The 20,534-nt window shown below is 50.6% G+C and overlaps 2 protein-coding genes across 3 annotated transcripts in view; one reads left to right on the top strand and one right to left on the bottom strand.

Annotated features, from left to right (window-relative positions):
* ADAM19 (ADAM metallopeptidase domain 19) overlaps window positions 1-4,064 on the top strand; it is an 88,688-nt gene extending 84,624 nt beyond the window's left edge. Inside the window, exon 23 of the mRNA XM_036848513.1 lies at window positions 491-4,064. Within this exon, the coding sequence (XP_036704408.1) occupies window positions 491-544 (54 nt within the window). The 3' untranslated portion in view covers window positions 545-4,064. The remainder of the gene's footprint in view (window positions 1-490) is intronic.
* Window positions 3,651-18,658, bottom strand: NIPAL4 (NIPA like domain containing 4). Of its 2 annotated transcripts, XM_036848514.1 has the most exons (6): window positions 18,452-18,657; window positions 15,056-15,295; window positions 11,765-11,821; window positions 10,498-10,588; window positions 8,104-8,264; window positions 3,651-7,135 (listed from the first exon to the last, which is right to left on the bottom strand). In XM_036848514.1, exons 1-6 carry the CDS (start codon window positions 18,486-18,488, stop codon window positions 6,507-6,509), a joined length of 1,215 nt encoding a protein of 404 aa, XP_036704409.1. In that variant the 5' UTR covers window positions 18,489-18,657; the 3' UTR covers window positions 3,651-6,506. The 2 variants fall into 2 exon arrangements, with proteins under 2 accessions (XP_036704409.1, XP_036704410.1); XM_036848515.1 differs by lacking the exon at window positions 11,765-11,821 and having other exon boundaries at window positions 18,452-18,658.
* Between the last annotated feature and the right edge of the window lie 1,876 nt (window positions 18,659-20,534).

Here is a 20,534-nt window from a genome sequence, read left to right as displayed (position 1 = left end):
TGAGTCTCCGTTTCCTTATCTAGAAAGAGGTTTTAGGAAGCAGCAATAGCCAACCCCATCGGGTTACTGTGAAGGTCAAGGCAGTTAATTTACATTAACCGCTGGCCTATGGTAGGCTGTGCACAAACGGCCCCTCTTAATACATCTTCCCTGGGGCTGATGTATTTTTAGTCCTGGGAGTTGGGGCAGAGGGGAGCAGGTGAGGAAGCTGGCTCACTGCCCTGTGTTCCTACGAGGCCCTGGGAACTCTGCAGACTGAGCAGGGAGGGAGGAGGGGGATGGCTTGTCAGCTGGGGGTTGGGGGCCGCCACCATGCCTCTCACTGCAGAGTTGATGGTCCGGACGAGCAGACATGTGGACAGACTTCTGCGGAAGCCCTTCTTCTCAGTTGACAGTCTGCCCCTCCTGCCCACCTGTCACAAGCAAGAGGACAGCTCCCCACTGATCCCACGGAGCTGATGTCTCTCTCCCTGTCTCTTTTTTCCCACAGTTTCCTGAATACAGGTCACAGAGGGCTGTGGGGATGGCTAGCTCGAAAATCTAGACCCGTCTAAAGGGGCTTCTCCCTTTCTGTGAGGACACAGAGGAGCCGTGGCCACGGAATCTGGAGGAAGCATGCCTGGCCGCCTCTGAGCTCCTCCTCCCCCACTCCCCTCCTCCTGGAACCACTGCATCTCTGAAAAATCTCCTCCTTGACTCAGTGCCTCCTCAGCTTCCTCAGAGGCCCAGAGTGCCTACTGTCAACGGCATCCAAGCGTTGTTTTGTGCAATATTCAGCCCCAGGTAGGGAGGGGAGAGCGGAAGAGGTTGAATGGCTGCTCGTCCCCCATCCACCCTTCAGCTGGCCCCTCGCCCCAGAGGTGCCAGTCGAGCTGGCGAGCCCAGCTGGGAAGAGTCTGTTTAGCCCTTGAGGCCAGGACTCAGCTTGGAGAAGCCGTCCATCCACATCCTATGGAGGAGGGTACGCATGAGAGCTTTCCTTTGTTTCCATCTTCCTCAGAGGTCCCAGGCTGGACAGAGGCTGGGCACTTACTGTCCCTTTTAGCTTTACTGATCGGGAGGGGTCACTCCAGCCAGGGCTTGGTTGAGGTCACAGCTCCTGGCTCCGTGGCCATATGTGAACACGTCAAGTTCCCTCCTCACACTGCCCCCCCTCCCCCCACCAAAGCCCCCGCATCCCCTTACTCCCAAGGGTCACTCTGACTCAGACAGGTACTATTTGTAGGCAGTGTAGACAGCAGGGGGAGCACAGCCCGGGCCCCCTCTGAGCCGTCAAGCCAAAGGTTTCGACTCCGCTCGCCATTGTTCTTGCTTGCTCCTTGTTTTCTCTTCTGCATTTTCCAAGTGCCTCACGCTTTTGATTTCTCCTTCCCCGCTGGGACCCGCCTAATGTGTGGTGCTGTGGAGAGTGAATCCCCGGCAGTCCCGACTTCCTGGGACTTGGTGCTGTGACCTGCAAGTCAGGGTCCTGCCTGCGGGTTGGCCACGGGATCTCCTATGTTGGCTCTCAAGAGTGTTGACCGGGGTAGACTCGGGCCGTGGCTGTGGAGTCGTAGCTTTACTTTCCATGGTGTGTGGTGACCTCAGCAGAGTGTGGGTCTTCCTTTTACTCCCTGACCTGAATCTGAGTAAGGCCCTCAGGGATAGTGGTGGGTGCAGGGAGGAGAGCGGACATCCTGGGAGCCCCAGCCTGTCCCCAGACCTGGTCACTGGCTTGAGGCAGGACCGTTGTCTTCTGAGCAGAGAGCAGCCCTGTCTCTAGAGATCCCTAGAGAAGCAGCAGCCAGCAGCCTTGACGGAACAGAGTCTGTGCCAGGACCAGCCAGACATTTTCTCATCCTCTTCCTTGTGTTCTTTCCTCTGGTCCCGTCCTCCCCACAGCAGGGAATGGGGGCTGTGCGGTGCTCTGCTAGCTGGGAGGATTTTCAGAGAGCCACCGGAGATGTTCTCTGGGACGGTCTCCCACCCCAGAAAGGTGCTGGGCAGCGTGGGGCCTCCCCGCCTCCTGCAGTGAGTGGGCAGACGTTTGCTCTTGAAAACCTCAGTGCAAGGAAGAGGCTTGAGTTTTCACTCCCAACTACCCCGGGGCCCCCTTATCGTTCTCTGCATACAATAGGTGCTCACTAGATATTCTTGGGTTTGTAGACAAGTGGGAGATTCAGGCTGTGCACCTGCGGGGGACACTTGGGATAGATTTAGAAAGAGCTCAGGAAAATGAAGTTCTCTTCCCTCAGGTAGTCAGGTAGTTGTGATATTGGTGATGTTCACACCCCTGTCTTGCCGACAAGGGCCCTGGTTGCTCCCCAGAGCCGATGTCCACCATCCTTGCTGCCTGATGAGGTCAGGGGACGGCCTTCCATTTAAGCGTGCTACTCGAGGCGCCCCAGGCCTCAAGGCTGGGCCCCAGAAAATTAACGGTGAAAACACCTCCCCACCGAAATCACCCTTAAACTCAACCCCCTGCCTCACTGACATTCCTGTGGCATGTCCAGCTTTTCTCCCCAACGTCAGGAGGTTGAAGGCTCTGAAGTGAAAACGCCCCAGCCACTGTGGCTGCATGAGCCTTTTGAACCTGAAATCCACCCTCCCTGGAACCATACCGGAAAGAGACCTGGGTTGTTGCTTTCTTGTTTGTTTCCGTTTTTGTTTTCCATTATTTTAATACCACCTCCATCCCATAAACATTGTACTGTGAACTGGAAAATGGTTGAACTTCCTAAATTTGATAAGACTTTCAGCAGCCGGTTCTATTTACCGTTTGACTCCTGGCTGTGTTCTGGCGGGCCGGGGAGGCTGCCCAGGAGCGAGCCTGGCTGTCGTAGCCCGGTTTTCCCCTCCTGTGTCCACGTGCTGCTTTGAGGTGACGAAAACCAATATGGACTTAGGGAAAGAGGCACTTTATTCACAAGGATTACTGCAAGACTGGGGAAGGGAGTGTTGCGTTAGGGGCAGGGGGCAGTTGCGTTAGGAGAATGCTCAGGTGAGCCGAGCGGCTACAAGATCTGTGAGCATCCCACAGCTCAGGAGGAAGGGGCCTTTTATAGGAAGGAGTGAGCATGGCTGGAAAGAAGCACATTCAGGGACCATCTTTGTGGTCAGCCTTTGGGGGAGGGGCTGTATGCTGGCTCTGGCCAAGGGTGAGTCCATGCTCAGGGTCTGGTGGGGAGGAGAGGAGCCTGAAACTGAGGCTTGGTGGAGTGACTTAACCAGCCTTCTGTTCAGATGGAGACTATGTCAATCTTTTCAGAAGCTAACTTAGCCTCCTGCCAGTTTTTCAACCCTAGGTGTGTTTTCCTTAAGAGGCTAGGAGGCATCTCTGAAATGTAAACCTCAAGGGACCTCAAGGGGGACTGCACCCTCTCTCCCTGTCTCAGTGGGAGTTTTAGCCCAGGCACCGGGCTCCAGTGGTAACTGCCTGCTTGCCGTGGGTTCTTTTTAGCCTTACTGACTTCCCCCTATAAAAGAAAAGCTCCTTTCTGCCCCAGCTCTAGGATCTTAGTGTCTCACTGTAGACCTTACAGTACTGTCGTAGCCCCATCCCCCTGTGGCCATGGCCCCTCGCCATCTCTTGCAATAATCCTTTTGAACAAAGCCTCCCCTTACCTATGTCAGAATTTGTTCTTATTTGGCCAAGGGTATGGAAGACTTGCGTGTTTTAAATTGGGGACCAGTTCTAAAGTCAGTGATTGTGTTAAATGTGTATGTAACAGCTCTGCTGGACACCCAAGAAAGTCAAGAGTATGCCAACTGGAAAGGTGCTCCACCCATCCTTAGGGAACCGTGCAAAGGAGAGGTTCTGCAGAATCCAAGCCAAGTGCCCCCAGAGTCACCCTTCCATGCATCCTCTCTCACCACCCACTGTGTGTATGTACGTATGTGTCTGGGATCCAGGGCAATGTGAATTTTCTTTTTATTTGGGAGATTGTTCACAGAAAACAGATCCTCTTTTCTCTCGTCCACCTATTAATTGTTTACAATATTTGTATATCTATGCAAAATACTTGAATGGGCTGTGGTGCCTTTTTTCCTTGTTTGTATTTAATTAAATTGTCATTTGAAATGTTGTCTGGTTTGGCAACTCTTTTTTGTTTGCTTTTTTTAATGTTGCACTGGCCAGCCTGGATAGGATCCATCACCGAGGACTCCTCAGAAGAGTTCCTACAGAGACCGTCTGTCCAGCCTGTGAGGCCACCATGGAAGACCTTGAGCCATAGAAAAGCCCTGGGTTTTCCCATGACCAGTCGAGGGAGCTGTTTGTCTTTGCACCTGGACACAGGCCAGTCTAGTTTTAATAGGTCTGGGGTCACTCAAGGCATGAATGATACAGATCTACCTTGAGCATTTGCGAGAGCTTAAAAGTATTCACGTGAAGCTCTTAGCACTGTGCTTGGCTTCTCGTAAGGGCTCGGGCATAAACAAGGGATGGGTGACTTCTACTGACGCTATTCCCCAAACAGCCTTTCCCTCTCTAGTGAAGGCGTGGCTGTAGAAGGCACTGGAGGGACTTCCTTGGCAGCCGGAACTCTCCAGAGACTGGGGACTGGCCCCCCGGCACTAGAGGAACCAGTTTAATTGTTCCGTGTCCAAGGAAAGCCAAGATGTAAGTATCAAGTAAACACACTCAGAGGTCTTTATTCCTGACCCTGCGGACCACGCTCTCAGGGCCTTCAGATTACGGTCATTCTCAAGATCCAACATGTTGCATTGATTTTAGTTACAGAGAGAAATCCACATTCATTAAAAACTGTGGCTTTGAGGCTGGCGGTGCAGGAAGCCAGTCTGTTCCTTGGAGCTCCAAGGCCAGCAACAGTTTGGCCTGGGCTTGGCTATGCTTAGGGCACAGGACGTAAACACAGGCACGGGTGTGGAGTTACACAGGGGAGGCTCTGCACCAGCTCAAGGGCTGAGGGCCAGGTCTTTCCTCCTTCTTTACAGATATACTGGCTCCCTTACCTCCCTGTCAATGGTCCTCGTATCAACTCTCACATTCTTGCTGCTGGAGAGAAGACAGGAAGGGAGGGGATATTAATTATATCTCTCTCCAGCTGCTCTTGTTTTTTTGACTGCCTCTGGTCAAACGTGAGGGGACCAAAGGCAGTCCCCAAAGCAGGTGGTGGTGGAGCAGTTGTGACACACTGCTTCCCAGTGTGGGCAGCTCGTCAGTGGAGCTGGGGACTTGGTGGCGATCTGGTCAACAGGCAGAATGCACCCCGTGCCAACCTTACACCCCCGACTTGGTCACGGAAGTTCAAAGCTGATCCCACTGGCCAGGCCTCTAAGGCTTCAGCCCAGAAGTTACCCTGAGGGGACTTCCCTGGTGGTCCAGTGGTTCAGACTCTGCACTTCCACTTCAGGGGGTGCGGGTTCCATCCCTGGTCAGGGAACTAAGATCCCACATGCCGCGTGGTGTGTCCAAAAAAAAAAAAAAAAGTTACCCAGGGCCTTTTCCACCTGGGTTCTTGGTTCGCCACCAGAGTAAACACCAAAGTTAGCCCCTGGTTTCCAGAGAGCCTGTGTCTGCTTTCCTGACTGCTCCTCACTCGTCTCCCCATCTCCCCAAATCATATTATTTTGGTTTACTCCTTGAGGAAAAGGAAAGTGCATTCTGCTCGACAACCAGGCTACTTTTAAGAGCAGTGCAATTGCTGTTCTCGTTGGAGAGTGAGGCAAAGTGAAACACTGGGCTTGGCCAGCAGAGCTTGGCTGGGAGGCACCTTCTGTTGTTGTTGTGTTGTTCTGAGTTCTTAGATGACTGCCTGAATGTCTCCATGACTGACTCCGTAGGATGTATGTAGAGAGGGCGGGGTGGGGAAGGGGTGGGGTGGAGGGAAGCAGATGCTGACCTCCAGGCTGGCTGCTCCGGGAATGGGGCTGGTGGAAGTGTTTCCCTGAGACGTCAGGTGGCTTTCACAGTAAGCAGGTCAGCTGAGGTCTTGCCTCTGTCTCCGAAGTTGAGGTGGCAAATGCAACAAGACATTTTACAATAATTGTGTGTCTGTTGGTTCTGGATGGGAGGCGTGGCGAGTTGCTCTCTGGGCCTCGGAGGGCCAGCTGCACTTCAGCCTTGGGCTCAGGAACGGTGAGTTGGGCTCAGGAACGGTGACTCAGTCTCAGGAGGAGAATCAGTGCAAGGGATTTCCTGATGACCAACATTTCAGGGAAGTTCTTGGCTTGTGCTACATTCAACAGATCAAATCCTATCTTCCTCCCAACAACACAGAGATGGCACCGAGGAAACAAGTAGGACGGGAGGTCCAGGGGACCTGCTGGCACCAATGTGAAGTAGGGTATTTGGTCACTGAGGCTGTGTTTCCAGGAGGTTCTACCGCCACTGCTCACTGGGTAGGGATTTTTCTCCCGGAAACAGCAGTGAGGTATAAATGAACGTCTCAAGAAAAGAGAGGCCACTGCTAAGAGGAGTTGTGTTGAAAATAACCAGGTGGCTCTGAAATTGAGCAGTCAGGCTGTACCACAGGGCTCATCCTCTCACTCATGTATTCCAAGCTTTACGAATGGATTATGAATACTTCGGGCTTCTTTTCTGGTGATGGGGTGCTGGAGAGTTCTATATCGTCCACAAGAACATTCTTGTCTTCAAGTCTAATAATGCTGGGCTCTGGGGCGGGAGCGGGGGTTGGGTTTTTGTGCATGTGGGGCAGGCTGGTGTGGCTGATGTCCAGGTCTTTGAAAGCGTGAAGCATGAACACACCTAGGATGATGGTGACAAAGCCAGAGAGGGTGCCCGCAATGTCCATGGCCGACATGCTGTACCACTCCTTGAAGAGGACGATGGAGGAGGTCACCACCAATGAGGTGAAGAACACGTAGTAGATGGGGAACACCAGGGAGGTATTAAAGATGTCCAGCGCCTTGTTGAGGAAATTGACCTGAGTGCTGAGCGAAAGTGCCAGCACGAGGGACAGGATGTAGGGGAGAGGGTGCCGCACAACTGGCAGCCCCTGGAAGAGGTTCTTAATGGTGATGCCCAGACCCTTGACGGCGGACACGGAGAAGGTCCCGATCACAGAGCAGATGACGATGTAGATGAGGATATTCCTTTGTCCATAACGTGGGGCGATGACGAAGATGAGGATGAGGCAGGACACCAGCAGAAGCACAGCAAACACGATGTACCCTTTGGGGGGATGGAGACAGGTAACCTGACCTGGGAGGATGCCAGCAGCCTCTAGAGCCCCCCACCCATGGCAACGTGTTGTCTCATTAAGAACCTAGGCTTGGGACTTCCCTAGCGGTCCAGTGGTTAGGACTCTGTGCTTCCAATGCAGGGGGCGCTGGTTTGATCCCTGGTCAGGGAACTAAGATCCCACATGCCACCTGGTGTGGCCAAAAAAATTAAAAACAAAAAAAGAACGTGGGCTCTGGAGTCAAACATGGGTCCCAGTTCCAGCAACACAACTTTTTAATAACTTGTACAAATTATTAAACCCCTAAGACCTCAGTTTCCTCTTTGTAAAATAGGATTAATATTAAGACCTTCCTCATAGGAGCTTTTTTGTGGGATTAAATTAATACACGCAACTGACGGAATGCCACCCCTCCCATTTACATGTTGGGTCCTAATCCCTAATGAGATGGTATTTGGAGGTGATGTCTTTGGGAGGTGATTCAGGCATGAGGGTAGAGCCCTCAGGAAGGGAATACTGCCCTTATAAAAGGGACTCCAGAGAGCTCCTTTGCCCTCTACACCAGGTGAGGACACAGCAAGAAGCTGGCCATCTATGAACAAAATCTGTCGGGCCTTGATGCAGGACTTGATCGTGACCCCCAGAACTGTGAAACATAAATGTCTGTTGTTTATAAGCCACCCAGTCTATGATATTCTGTTAAAACAACCTGAACTAAGACAATGCAAACAAAGCATTTAGAACAGTACCTGGCACATAACAAATACATAATAATAGCATCCATACCTATCAGACTGGGAACCTGTAAGCTAGCCTCAGTACCAGCCCATCAACTTTCCTCCCTGAGCTTGCTTCCTCCTCCTCCACATGGCAGCACCTGAGATGGCCAGAACCCAGTCAGACCTTTAACATGGTTCATGCCCAGTGCTTTCCTGCTCACTGGGAGCCTGGAGCCTACCTGTGTCTTTCATTTTGGCAGCCATCTCCATGACGGTGGTGATCTTCTCTTCCTCGGGGGCGTGTATCACCATCACTGTGCTGCCGGCCACACAGACCGCACAGCCCAGCTTCCCCAGCAGGTTCAGACTCTCTCCCAGGAAATAGGAGGAAAGGATCGCACTGCATGTGAAAGTGGAGAAAGGGATTACAGCAGCCAGCCCAGTCCCAGCGTCCTGGAGAAAAGTGAGGGCTGAGCAAGGGCTCACTACTCTCACACGTGGAAGCTTTTCTGGACCCCTAGGAAATGTGTCAGATAGAAACTTATTTAGGGGTGGGTTATAGTGTGGGCTGGAGGAATCGACAACACACATGTGAATTTCTTTCATTTTAGAGATGGACAATATCCCCAAAGAGAAGAGTTGGAAGACCCCTTCAAAGCACGCTTGTCTAACTTCCTACCCAATGAGCACATCTTCTCTTAACATTGCAAACAGAAGGCTTTCAGCCTTGGCTTGTATACCTCTGGTGGCAAGCAGCTCCCCCCTTCACAAGGCAAATGAATCCATTGTAGGTTCATTCTATTATTAACCCAAAATATGGTAGTTTCTACTCATCCCATATCTATTCCTTGAGCCATACAAAACAAATCCATTCCTTCTTCCATTTGTGTATGCCAATATAAACAACCACAGTGACACTTGGGCACACTTTACATACTAGATATTGTGCTCAGAACTTCCCATTTATTATCTCACTAACATCTTGCAACTCTGAGAAGTAAAATATACTTATGTCCATTTTATAGATGAGAAAACTGAGTCCCACAGAAGCTTAAATGATGGCAAGATCATACAACTGGTAAGAGATGAGCCAGGATTTGAACTCAAGTTCTGTCTAATTATAAAGCCTATGGTTTTCCCGCTACACCTCACTGAGAAGAATTCTCCTGACTACCTTGAGTCTTTTCTGGACAAAACACCTCCAGTTCCTTGCTGTTCCTTGGTGATGTGACTTTCATTCCTGTCACAGCCTCCAAATGAGCCAGCAAAGGTGAAGGAAGAAGGGTGGTGAGACAAGACAGGTATAATCGCTGGGGCATGCTTCTGTTTCTTTAAAAAGGTGGCATTAGTTTAGGGCAAAATCTGTTGGCTGACCTAAGGTAACCCAATGAGCCTCATGAGTCCTGCTTACAGGTATCAGGAAAGAGGGGATTGATGTCTAACTTCCTTTGAATGTCTCCCATCTCTCCTCTAAAACCCCCAGAAACACTTTACCCACAACGCCTGTCCACCAGCACCCGGTAGCACTAGCAAAGGCAGAGGTCACACAGTGGAGGGTCCCCTGCCGCTCCCAACTTCCTGGGATGGGAATCTGTAAACTAATCAGATACGCAGTACTGGTATCACAGCTACATCAGCCAACCGTGCCATGTGAATCATGACTCTATCTGGTTTTTGACTGCATAAATGCTGCAAAATCGTCATCAAGCTGGTAAAACAAAACAGGAAATTACAGGTACTGGGTGCGGTGGGCTGGGGACTTACCGGGGCTCCAAGGTTACGGTGACAATCAGAGCCAGCTTCAAATGGGGCTCAGGACCCCCACAGAGGAACTGTGTTTGTAGCTCAGGAGGAACGGGGCAATGGGAAGCACACACATTTAATATCAGCTATCTTTAATACCATCAAACATTTTCCAGGCAATGGGGCCTAGTGGTTAAGCACCCAGACTCTGAAATTAGACTGCCTGGGAGGGAATCCTGGCCCAGCCTCCTGGGACCTGGGTGACCTTGGCCAAGATGCTTAACCTCTCTTGGCCTCAGGTCTCCCCTCCTTTCTAATTAGTAGGGATGCTGTGAGGATTAAATGCGTGAATCCATTTAGAACATTTAGCACAGAGTAAACCCTCCATATATGTTAGCTGTGGTTACTCTTCAGTGCCAGTTCTGTACTATGCACTTTCTGTGCATCTCATTTAGTCCTTAAATCAATGCCTTCATGCAGGTATTATGAACATCCCCACTTAGCAGATGGGAAATTGAGGCTTAGAGTAGTTAAGTGGCCTGCCATGTAACTACAAAGTGGCAGAGATAAGGTTAGAACCCAGGGAGGGTTAATCTAGGGCTTGTACTTTCAACTTGTGTGCTTCTCCTATTGGGGCACCAAAACACTGACATGAGACATTCAGCCTGGTGGCAGGGGAAGTCCTTCCACCTGGTTTGGGCTTGGCCTGCCCCTTCACTGCCCAGGCAGCAAACAATCCAAGGGTGTGGAGCTCTGAACAGCACACTGCCTCTTTCTGGAAGCTGGGACTGACCCAGGTCCTTGATTGCAAGTAGCAACTGACCCCATGTGCAGTTCCGGACATCAACAAACTGAAAATAGGAAGAGACAGCAAGAGAGGTGACAACAACCTTATGAGGATACTCAGCGCTCCCAGTGGTGTGACGACTGTCGCAGGAGCAAACGCATAGGCCCCAAAGTTGGCAATTTCTCCGGTAGCCACTAGGAAATTAAGGGGGAAAAGAGGTCACAGTGGCTCTGATGCGCCATCTCCAGCCCAAATGAATCTGGGTGGAGACGGCTTCATTCAGTGTTCAACCATTCACAGAATCCCAGACCAGCATTCCTTAAAATGCCCATCCTTATGCTCTCTCCCTGCAGAATCTGATCTGAAGGTCAGGCCCAGATGATCCTGACCAAATCCTCCCATGTTAAAGATAGGGAGGTGGCCTAGAGTCCAGGGTCACATGGTGCCTTCTGGTTCTTGAGGTCCCTTGGCTTCTAGCCTAGGCACGGTTAAATGTATCTCAGGGACTGCCAATGATTGGTCTGTATCTTTAAGGTAAGCTCTAGAAAGTGTTAATTATCAAATAAAGAAACAGCTACAGTTATTGATTCTCCAGGTACCAAATGGTCCACGGAGCCGTCTTTCCCAGAGGAGTTATGGATAGTCTAGATTGACAGGCAGGTGGTTACAAAGTCAGACATTCCCAAAGGGCCTACTTCTCCCCATATGAGTTTCCAGTTTGCAGACTCCTGCAAGTGCCTCTTCTGTCTCCCTGCTCGTAGGGAATGACCTGGGTCTGCCCTTTGAAAGCAGATGATGAATGTGATAACTCTGGCTAAGACAGGGATCAAAACCTGACTTAGGGGATTACAAATAGAAAGCTGGCTAATTTTCCACCTCAAAGAATTAGGGATTGAAAGCCAGAGAGGGTGGGTGGAAAGGAATGTGTGAATGTGAAAATGTGGGCAAACCTTAGGTGGCAGACCAGCCATGTTCTAAGTGAGCCAACAATTGCTTGTGGAATGGGGTAGCTGACTCAGGAGTCCCAGGCTGTGCCCTGCAGGAGTCCAGGAGACTCCAGCGGGCCGTCGTAGCTCCCTGAATTTCAAGGGAAGTTGAGAAATTACACCTTTATCACTACCAGCTCTGTACAAAGCTCTCTGGGGACAGATGCTTTATGGATGAAAGACTGACTTTGGATGGAGAAAGTGACCTGAGATGCAGGTAAAAATGTTCTACCTGCAAAGACTGTTTAGATTCTCCCCCTAGAAATCTGGGCCTTGGATTCATATTTTGCACAGTAGAGACAGAAATGCCCCATCCACCCCTCCTTTCATCTCTGCCTCTGTCATCAATAGGGCACTGTCCTTAGTAGCAAAGAACCCACTTACTGGTGAGAAATCCAGCCCACCACATTGTGTCCTTCAGGTAGCCGTAGCCTCCGTCCACTGTAGAAAGGAATGGGCATGAAGTTAGAGGTTGGCCGTACTTCCTCAGGACCTTTCCTTCCCTACCTTCACTCGCCAGTCTCTAAGGGGTCAGTATATGTCAGCTGTGGTGAGTCCTCCAGGCTTGCTTCTGGGCCCTGCCCTGGGTGAGCTCATCCCTTCCAAAGTCTTAAATTCCATCTAGGTACCCTATTTCATATATGCACCCTGATCCTTTCTTCTTAGCCCTGATGTATATCCAGTTGCTTACTTGACAACTCTTAGGTCTCGCACAGGCATCTCAAACTCTGTCCTAAATGGAACTCTTGATTTTTAAATGCTCCCCACCCACCAAATGAAGCTCAGTAAGCGGCACCTCCATGTACCTAGTTGCTTAAGCCAGAAACCAGGGAATCACACCTGACCCTCCCACTACTCCACCTTCTGCATCCATTTCATCCCGCTGATTCTGTCTCCAAAATGCATTTCACGTGTGTCCACTCCACTGCCACCACCCAACTCCCAGGCACTATCACCTCTGGTCTGGGTTGAGGCAACCGCCTCCTAGGACTCCTCTGGTTCTTCTCTTGTCCCTTTATAATCCATTCCTTTCATAGTAGCCAGGAGTCTTTTAAGAATTATGTCACTCCTCAGCTTCTAGCTGGCCAGTGGCTTCGAAATGCTCTTAGGATAAAGACCAGAATCCCTAACAAGCCTGTTCATAGTACTGACCCTGCTCACTTCTCCAAAGGCATCTCCTGCCACACTTCCTACTACAGTCTAGCCGCTCAGGCTGTCTCTGAGTTCTGCAAAAATGATGAGCTCTTTTTGGCCTTAAGGCCTTTGCATGTGCTTTTCCGTGTTTGGAATAGTCTTCTTAACAATATTTGCCTATATCTACACTTACTCTACAGGTCTCTGCTTGAATGTTGCTTCCACTAAAATGCCCTCCCTGGTCCCCTTATCTTTATTGTTTCCTCTTGGGATTCTCTCTCTCGCCACACTCAGTTCTTCTCCTTAATGACACTTGTCATTTATAATTTGAATTGATCTATTTATTTTCTGAAATTTCCCCCACTAAAATGGAAGCTCCATGTAGCCTAGAATTGTGTCTGCTTTGTTCACATGATGGACTCAGAGCCTGGCACATGGTCAATACTCAGTATTAGCGATGAGGATGAGGATGATGATGATTAGGGTGGGTTTTAGACAGTTTCGTGAAAAGCCCAAACTTGTATGTTGCTTTTTGTGAATGCCCATTTTTCTAAGATGGTCTTTAACTTTCATCAGGTTCCGCAAGCAGTCAGAATCTCCCATAAAAGTTAAGTGCTCTGAGAGCATTTTACTCTGAGTTGAAATCTCAGAAGATATTGAAAGAGCAGATTGGAGAAAAAATTGATTCCAGGGAAGCTGCCTTTCTGAATGGTCAATGATACTTGCTCTGCTCTCTCCTGAGTGGAAGCAGCTATTTTTCTGGCACTCTGGGAGGTCTCTGGCCTTTCAAACCCTTGTCCAGAAGAGGAGATAGGGCAGCAATGACCACTGATCCTGACTTCATGCCCACACCTCACAGCTCTCCATTTTAGAGCACACCCGGCTCTAGTCCTGGGTATCCAACTGTCTGTCAGGCTCTCCCACTTAGATCACAGTAAAACTAATACTAGTGCTTACTCCATGCTAAGCATCTTTCTAAACATATCTTCACAACAAGATATAGCTGGAACTATTCCTATCCCCATTTTTTCAGATGAGGAAACTGAGGCAGAAAGACTATTTTTCTTGCCCAGGATCATATCACTTGGAATTGAGGAGCTAGAATTGGAACACAAATAGTCTGCTTCCAAAGCTCAGTGTCCCATAGAACATTAAACTGAACACGTCCAAACCTGAACACATCGTCTTCCTGTAAACCTGCTCCTCCTGCTTTCTTTGTCTCAGAAAATAGCACCATCATCTCCCCAGTTGCTCAAAGCAGAGAGCTCTGAGTCACCTTGACTCATTTTTTCATCCTCCCTTTGGGGCCAGGCAACACCAAACCCAAACCCAGTAAGTCCTACCTTCAAAATCTATCTCTGGACTTCACCACTTGTCTCCATTCCCACTGCAATTTCCTGGCCCAAGTTCTGTGTTTTTCTCCCCAAATTGGTCTCCCACCCTCCAGTCTTGTCCCCTAATCCACTCTGCACCCAGCAACCAGAGATCTTTTCAAATCGTAAATCGAACTATGTCACTCTCCTACCTAAAACCTTTGTCACTTACAATTACACTCAAACTCTGGAGCCCAGTTTACAAGACCTTTCATGAGCTGGCCCTCACCCCATCTCTTACCCCTCCATGCTCTAGCCATCCTGAGACAGTTTCAGCTTCTAATATCACTCATGCTCTCTCACCCCTGGGCCTTTGCACATGCTGTTCTTTCTACCTGGAATATTACTTCTTTCTCTTCTCCCCTCACCTTTTTATCTCCACATCATGTAGGTCTCAGCTTCTAAATCAACTCTTACAGAAAACCTCCCCTACCCCCCAAGCCTGGCTTTACATGCCCCTCCAAAATATTGCCATAGCATTCTGCATTTTCCCCATGATAGCATTTAACATGCTACAGAACAATTGTTTATCGACTTGCCTGTCTCTCCCACTCAACTCAATGCCCCACAAGGGCACTGTGTCCCCAGGTCTAGCACGGCACCTGGCACACAGCAGGTACACAATGAATGATGATTAAATGAACAAATTTTTTAACATAGGATTCCTTTTCTCAACAATTGTTTCATGGATACACGTCTTATTTTTCAAACAAGCAAATCCCTGTGAACAGAGACTCAGTAATTCTTTTGTAGCCTATAAAGGAGCTCAGATTGATAGTACGTGAGGACGCACCAGCGTCTGACATTGTTCTGGGCAAAGGTATTATATTCCCATTCTGTAGGGAAATTGTGACTTGCCTATGATGACACAACTGGTAAGAAATAAAACCAGGACTAGACCTGGGGTTTCTGATTCTTGGCCCTGAGACTTTTCCCTGTCTTCACCCCAATTAACTGATCATGTAGTTCTCAGGAACTATTGGATTATAAAGGAAGGTCTCCTGTTGTTGGTGGATCGACCCCCCAACGGGACTGACAATGAGCCTTTTGTGCCTATCTAGGACAGGTTCTCAAACTGCTACAGTGGACCCCATGAAGGGAGGTTCACAGGGCTGGCCGAGGGCTCGCCGCCCAGCACCCCATCCACCCCCGCCCCCCAGGAGCCTACCAGCCCGCGTGGCACCAGAGGCCACCAGTCGCTGGAGGCCCTTCTTCTTGAGGATGACGCTGGTGCCGATGAGGAAGCTGGACAGCAAGGCCAGCCCCAGGCCGACGTAGAAGCTGTAGTTCTGCCTGAACTTCTCCTGCCAGCTGTTGGAGATGGCACTGCTGGGCACCTCGGGGCTGAGGTCACCGACGATCTGGCACAGGACTTGTTGGGAGGAGCAGTACAGGCTGATCAGGGAACCTAGGGAAGACCACGGTGAGAGTCACGCTGGGGACATTTGCATGCAGGCTAGGGACTTTATCTTCGTGAACTCATCAAGTGCTTCCAACCATGTGTCAGATAAGTGCTGTCTTTGATTCCCATTTCATAGATGTGGAAATGGAGGCCATGAGAGGTCAGGAAGCTTGCGTAAGAACACAGGCTGTCTGACTCCAGAACTCCAGCACCTCACCACTAAGCCGGACTGATGCCCCCCACATACCACGCAGGGTCCCCGCAGCTCTCAGTCCTCATCGAATCCAACCTCCCGGCCTCCACAGGAATCCCCTCCCAGCCTCTGGGCACATGGGCCTCCAACAGCTCAGGATCACACAGGGATTCTCCCCTCCCAGAGGCCTCTTCACTTACGTATCCCTAACTGCAGCCACAGTGCAGAGTCCTGACAGGTAACAGGAGGGAGTGAGGCTGGAGTCCACAGACCCTCCTAGGCCTGAAGATGATGAAATACGAGCATCCTTGTTTGTCAGAACCGACCATCCCCAGGCCTTACTTCGAAGACCTCTGGTGCTTGTGGTCAGGGCTGAGGCCTCCTTCAGGCCTCAGAGGGATCGGTGTCCCCGCCACCCCACGCAGGATCTGTCTTTAGCTCTCCTTCCGAGTCCTAGAGCCCACGAGAGTCAATCAGTTCTCATGCCCTTGAGCCAGCACACCCTTGCTGGCTCTTCTGGCACAAATACCAAGGACAACAGGACAAACTTGGGCATGAGGGGCAGACCCTCAGTCAGAAGAACTAAGCTGCCCAAGTTCAAGGAAACAGTACAAAGCACAGGCAATAATCCTCTGGCACTCCCAGGGCCCAGCACCCTGGGGCTTCTCAGGAGCACCCCTACCATGGAAACGGCAGAGTGGTCACGCCCAGGGTTTTAGCTGAAGAAACTGGGGCCCTGATAAGCTTGGTAACCTGCCTAAGGCTACACTGGTGGTAAGTGGTGAAGCCAGAATTGCTTCCCTAGCGCATATAATGCCTAAGTTCATGCTCTCAGTTACACACACACACACACACACACACACACACACAGCAGGTGGCAAGGGGGATGGGGTTTCGTTTAGCCTCTTGAAGGTTACCTTAAAACATGAGCTTCCTGCTAACATTTAAAAATCGGGAGATTTCCCATGAAAGTCCAGCTTCAGGGCTGCCTTTGCTTACTCTGCTGGGCACACCGTCCCATAGGCAACAGTTAGCTGTGGCTCAGCAGTGGTTTCGCCCCTAGACAGGACGTGCTCTTTGAGATTCCCCTGAGTCCACACCCGGCTCCCTTCAGTCATTTGGTTATGTGCTTGGCCCTTATAAGCACCTGAGTTTGTGACCTTTGGTGGTAGAAGGTCTTTTTCAAACTGTGGGTCACAAAGACCCAGGCTCGTGTGCCAAGGATGTAGGCCCGGGCCAGGCACTTCTCCTCGAACCAAGCTAGATCTCTAGGCCTGCACCAGAAGGGCCCAAAGTCCAAAAGGTCAGGCAGCTTTAGCTTTGGCATATCTAGAGCACAGAGTGGCATTCTGGTGTAACAAAGTAAGGGCGCTGTTGACCTTTCTTCCATGGCACAGAAGCATGGAACAGCAGAGCTGGAAGAGCCCTTAGAAGGCATCCTGTCTAACCCTCTTTCTTTTCAACTGGGGAAACTGAGGCCCTGAGATGGGGAAGGATTTGCTTGAGCCTCATAAAAGCCTGGTGGCAGAGCTGGGTCTGGAACCCACCAGGGGATGCCCATGTGTCTTTTGCAGTGGGAGACCTCTCTTTCCAACACCTGTGTCACAATCCAGAGAAGATGAGACAAGAAACCATCTGGGTCCCTAATCAGACTTGTTCTGACTGCTCACTCCTGTTCCTCAGTTAGGGCAAGAGTCAAATCCTGGGAGTTCCCTGAGTTCAGGAAAAGAGCCAGAACCTGGGAGGATGTGGGCCAAGGAGGGCAACTCCCAAGAGGAAGGCCAAGCCCATTTCCACCCCCTTCCCCCGCCCTCCTGAAGGTTCATCTCCAGCAGGTGGAGCCAAAGGGTGGGCTTGGCTCTTTGGGGGAGGCCTGAGGCATCGAAGGGGCACAGTGCCCTCCATCAAGTCAAGTCCTCCCACAGGGGTAAAAAGAAAAGGAGAGAGGGCTGACGGCCAAAGGAAATCCAGTTCTGAGGAGGGTGCCCATCTTGACAAATGGGTGTGGGGCCAGATGATTCCTGCTTCCCTTCCAGAATATGCTAAGACTGGGGAACATGTTTTTCCCCAGGGGAAGACGAGGCTGAAAACGGATTGCATCATTGTTCAGAAAACCAAGGCCAGCCAACACCCAACAGGCCCGCTTTGAAAGCTTCACTGGAGAAGAGAAGTTAGAAAAACAGGGCTATCCCACAGGCTGCATATCAAGACCAGGTAGGAAAATGGAGAAATACCAAGAAAGGAGATGAGCACAGTACAGGTTTTAGAATCCAAGAGTCCTGGTTCTATATTCCATTTCCCCACTGTTTTACCTTGAGCAAGTTAATCCGACTTTTCAGAGCCTCATTTTCCCTACCTCCAGAATGGTGACAGTAAGGTAATAATATCTACTTGCCTTCTAGAGTTGTGTTAAGTATTAACTGGGATAATGCAGGTAAAGAGCCTAGCCCACTACCCAGATTCATAATAAGAACTTGAGCGTAAAGCCCAGCATCTTTCCTTATCCTTTCCTGGGTTGTTCTTTCCCTCCTTTTCCTAAAAGGTGGATGTGGGTTTGGGGGTGTTGAGTCTCTGCGCCCTCTACCCTGTCTTTGGTAAGCCCCAGGGGGACAGACCTGGGCAGGTACTAAAATCTGAAGCAACTATACATAAAAGACACACCCCCGGCCCCCCCCACACCTCTTGGTAGACCCGCTCCAATCGATAAATCCCGCCTCTTCCCTCCCACGCACGCCTCCTTTTCTCCCATTTCCCGCCCCCCCCCCCCAGCTACCCAGCTCCAAAGAGGGGGAAAGTCAGCCAGAACCCTGCTCCTTCCCAAGACGGGCCTGAGAACTGGGTGGGGGGCGACGCATGCGGACCCCCTCCCCCGTTTCGGTCCGCCTGGCAGGAGAGGACGCAGAGGAAAGGAGCAGCAGGGAGGGAAGGCGAAGCGCAGAGCGCACCGGGTCCGCGCTGGCCTCACGCACCGTTCTCGCAGCTGGCGTTGCTGGCCGGCAGCTCCATGGGGCGGACGGTGCCCCGGCGCCCCGGCTCCGGAGCAGGTGGCTGAGATTTGTCCCTGCGTGGCCGGCGTCCGAGGAGCAGCCGGGGTCGGACCCGGGGGTGGGGAGAATGACGCGCCCCAGAGGGGGAGGGTCCCCGGGGAGGAGCCGCCCAGCCTCTTGGGCAACTCCTTGGGCCTGGGGCCCTGTGCTCGAGTTGCCCGCGGAGGGGCGCATGCCCTCCAGGGGCGCGGAGACTGCCTGGCTCCCGGAAAGCGAGTCACCACCTCGCCCCAGGCAGGAGGTGAGGGGGCGGGTCCCCGGGCGTCGCCTCTCCTCGAGACGCCGGACCGGCACCCAGACAGTTGATGGGCTCCAGGGTGGCTGGAGAGGGGGCAATTTTCTGGCTGAGGTAGAAGTGGGAACGTGGGGACTAAAAGGGGGGAACTGCTGCCAGTTGGGGCTCTCTCGGGGCATGGGCATCCAGGACCCTGGGTTTTTTCCTTCCTGCCTGCCTTCCTGGCTTCCTACCTCCCTGCCTTATTTATTCATTTAACGTAGGTCTGATCTGCACTGGGGCACTAATATGCAACTGGCACATAGTAGGTGCTCAATAAAGGTCGATACATATATGTGGAATGAATGGGTGATACAAGCTTGGTAAATTGAATGAAAGAAGGAAATGAAGTAATTGGAGACCAAAATGAATCAAATATATTCCCTGTCCCCCAAGAACCTTATATGTTATTAATAGGGGAAACAAAATGGGATCAACTATCTAGAGACTGGTGTTTTCCAAATCACCATCAAAAAGAAAAACGGTGGTGATGGAAAGTATATTTGTTACTGTGGGTGCTAGTAAAAAAAGTTCGAGAAACACTGAGCTTGACCTTAAAAACACTTGTGTGTTGCTTGCTATAGGCCAGGCACAGCTGTTAGTGCTGAAAAATCCCAGTTCATTTAATCCTCATGACAAACTTATTTGTAGCTTTATGATTTATAGAGAGGAAACTGAGGCACAGAGTGATCTAGTAACTTGCCCCGGGGTCCTAGCTAGGAAGCAGAAGAGCCAAGATGAAATGCATGCTCCCAGCAGCCACACCAAGCCTGGCATTTTAGGCTGAAATAACTTGTGCTCCCAAGTAGTGAGGACTGCCAAGAAAGTAGTGGTGGGTGCTGATAGGTCACTGGCCTTCTGGAGGAAGTAGCTTTTAAAAGTAGTTATTTACTGAGTCTTCACTCCGGGACAGATACTGTACTAAAGCCTTACAGGCATTATCTCATTTACGCCTTCTGTGAGGCAGGTGCTAATCTCCATGGTACAGATGAGGGAAAACGGTATTAAAATTTTTTTGATTATGAAGTAATTTTGAATTTACAGAAGAGTTACAAAAATATTTCACAGAGTTCCCATATACCTATCACCAGTTTCCCCTAATAACATTTTGTATAGGAATAGAAAAAGCCATATTTTAAATACTGATAAACTACCCCCGCCCCGTCCCCACAAGGTCCCATAGCCAATAACTGAGGGCGCCAGGAGTAAACAGAGCTGCTATGTCCTCACCCTGTCTCCCAAGCCACCACCCCCCACCCTCTGCTGGTGGCCTTCTAGCTGGGCCTCAAAGGGAGGGTCCTCGCAGCATGTGGCTTCCCTTAACTTGCTGGATGACTTTAAAAAGTCACCTTCTCTCCAGAAGGATCAGTTTCCCTATCTGTCAAATAAGACAGTCCTTCCTGCTCCTTTCTGTGTGTGTGTGTGTGTGTGTGTGTTTGTGTGTGTGTGTGTGTGTGTGTGTGTGTGTGTGTGTGTGTGTGTGTGTGTATCTGTGTCTGTGAACCACCATGGGGTCCAGGGCGGGGTGGGTAGGGCAGAGGTTAGAAAGGAAAGGGAAGCCACAGGTCTTGCCCACATACCAGATCCAAGTTCATTTATCTTTACCCCTAACACCCAGGCCTGTCCCTAACCTTGGAGGGATGTGGCACCAGAGTTCAAATGGAGCTGAATACTTCCAAGACCAGCATGAGTACTTCCAAGACACAAAGGAGCCAGAAACTGGAGACTGGC

Source organism: Balaenoptera musculus, chromosome 3 (genome assembly GCF_009873245.2).
Source record: "Balaenoptera musculus isolate JJ_BM4_2016_0621 chromosome 3, mBalMus1.pri.v3, whole genome shotgun sequence".
NCBI lineage: Eukaryota > Metazoa > Chordata > Mammalia > Artiodactyla > Balaenopteridae > Balaenoptera > Balaenoptera musculus.
This window is presented reverse-complemented; position numbering and strand designations above follow the sequence as displayed.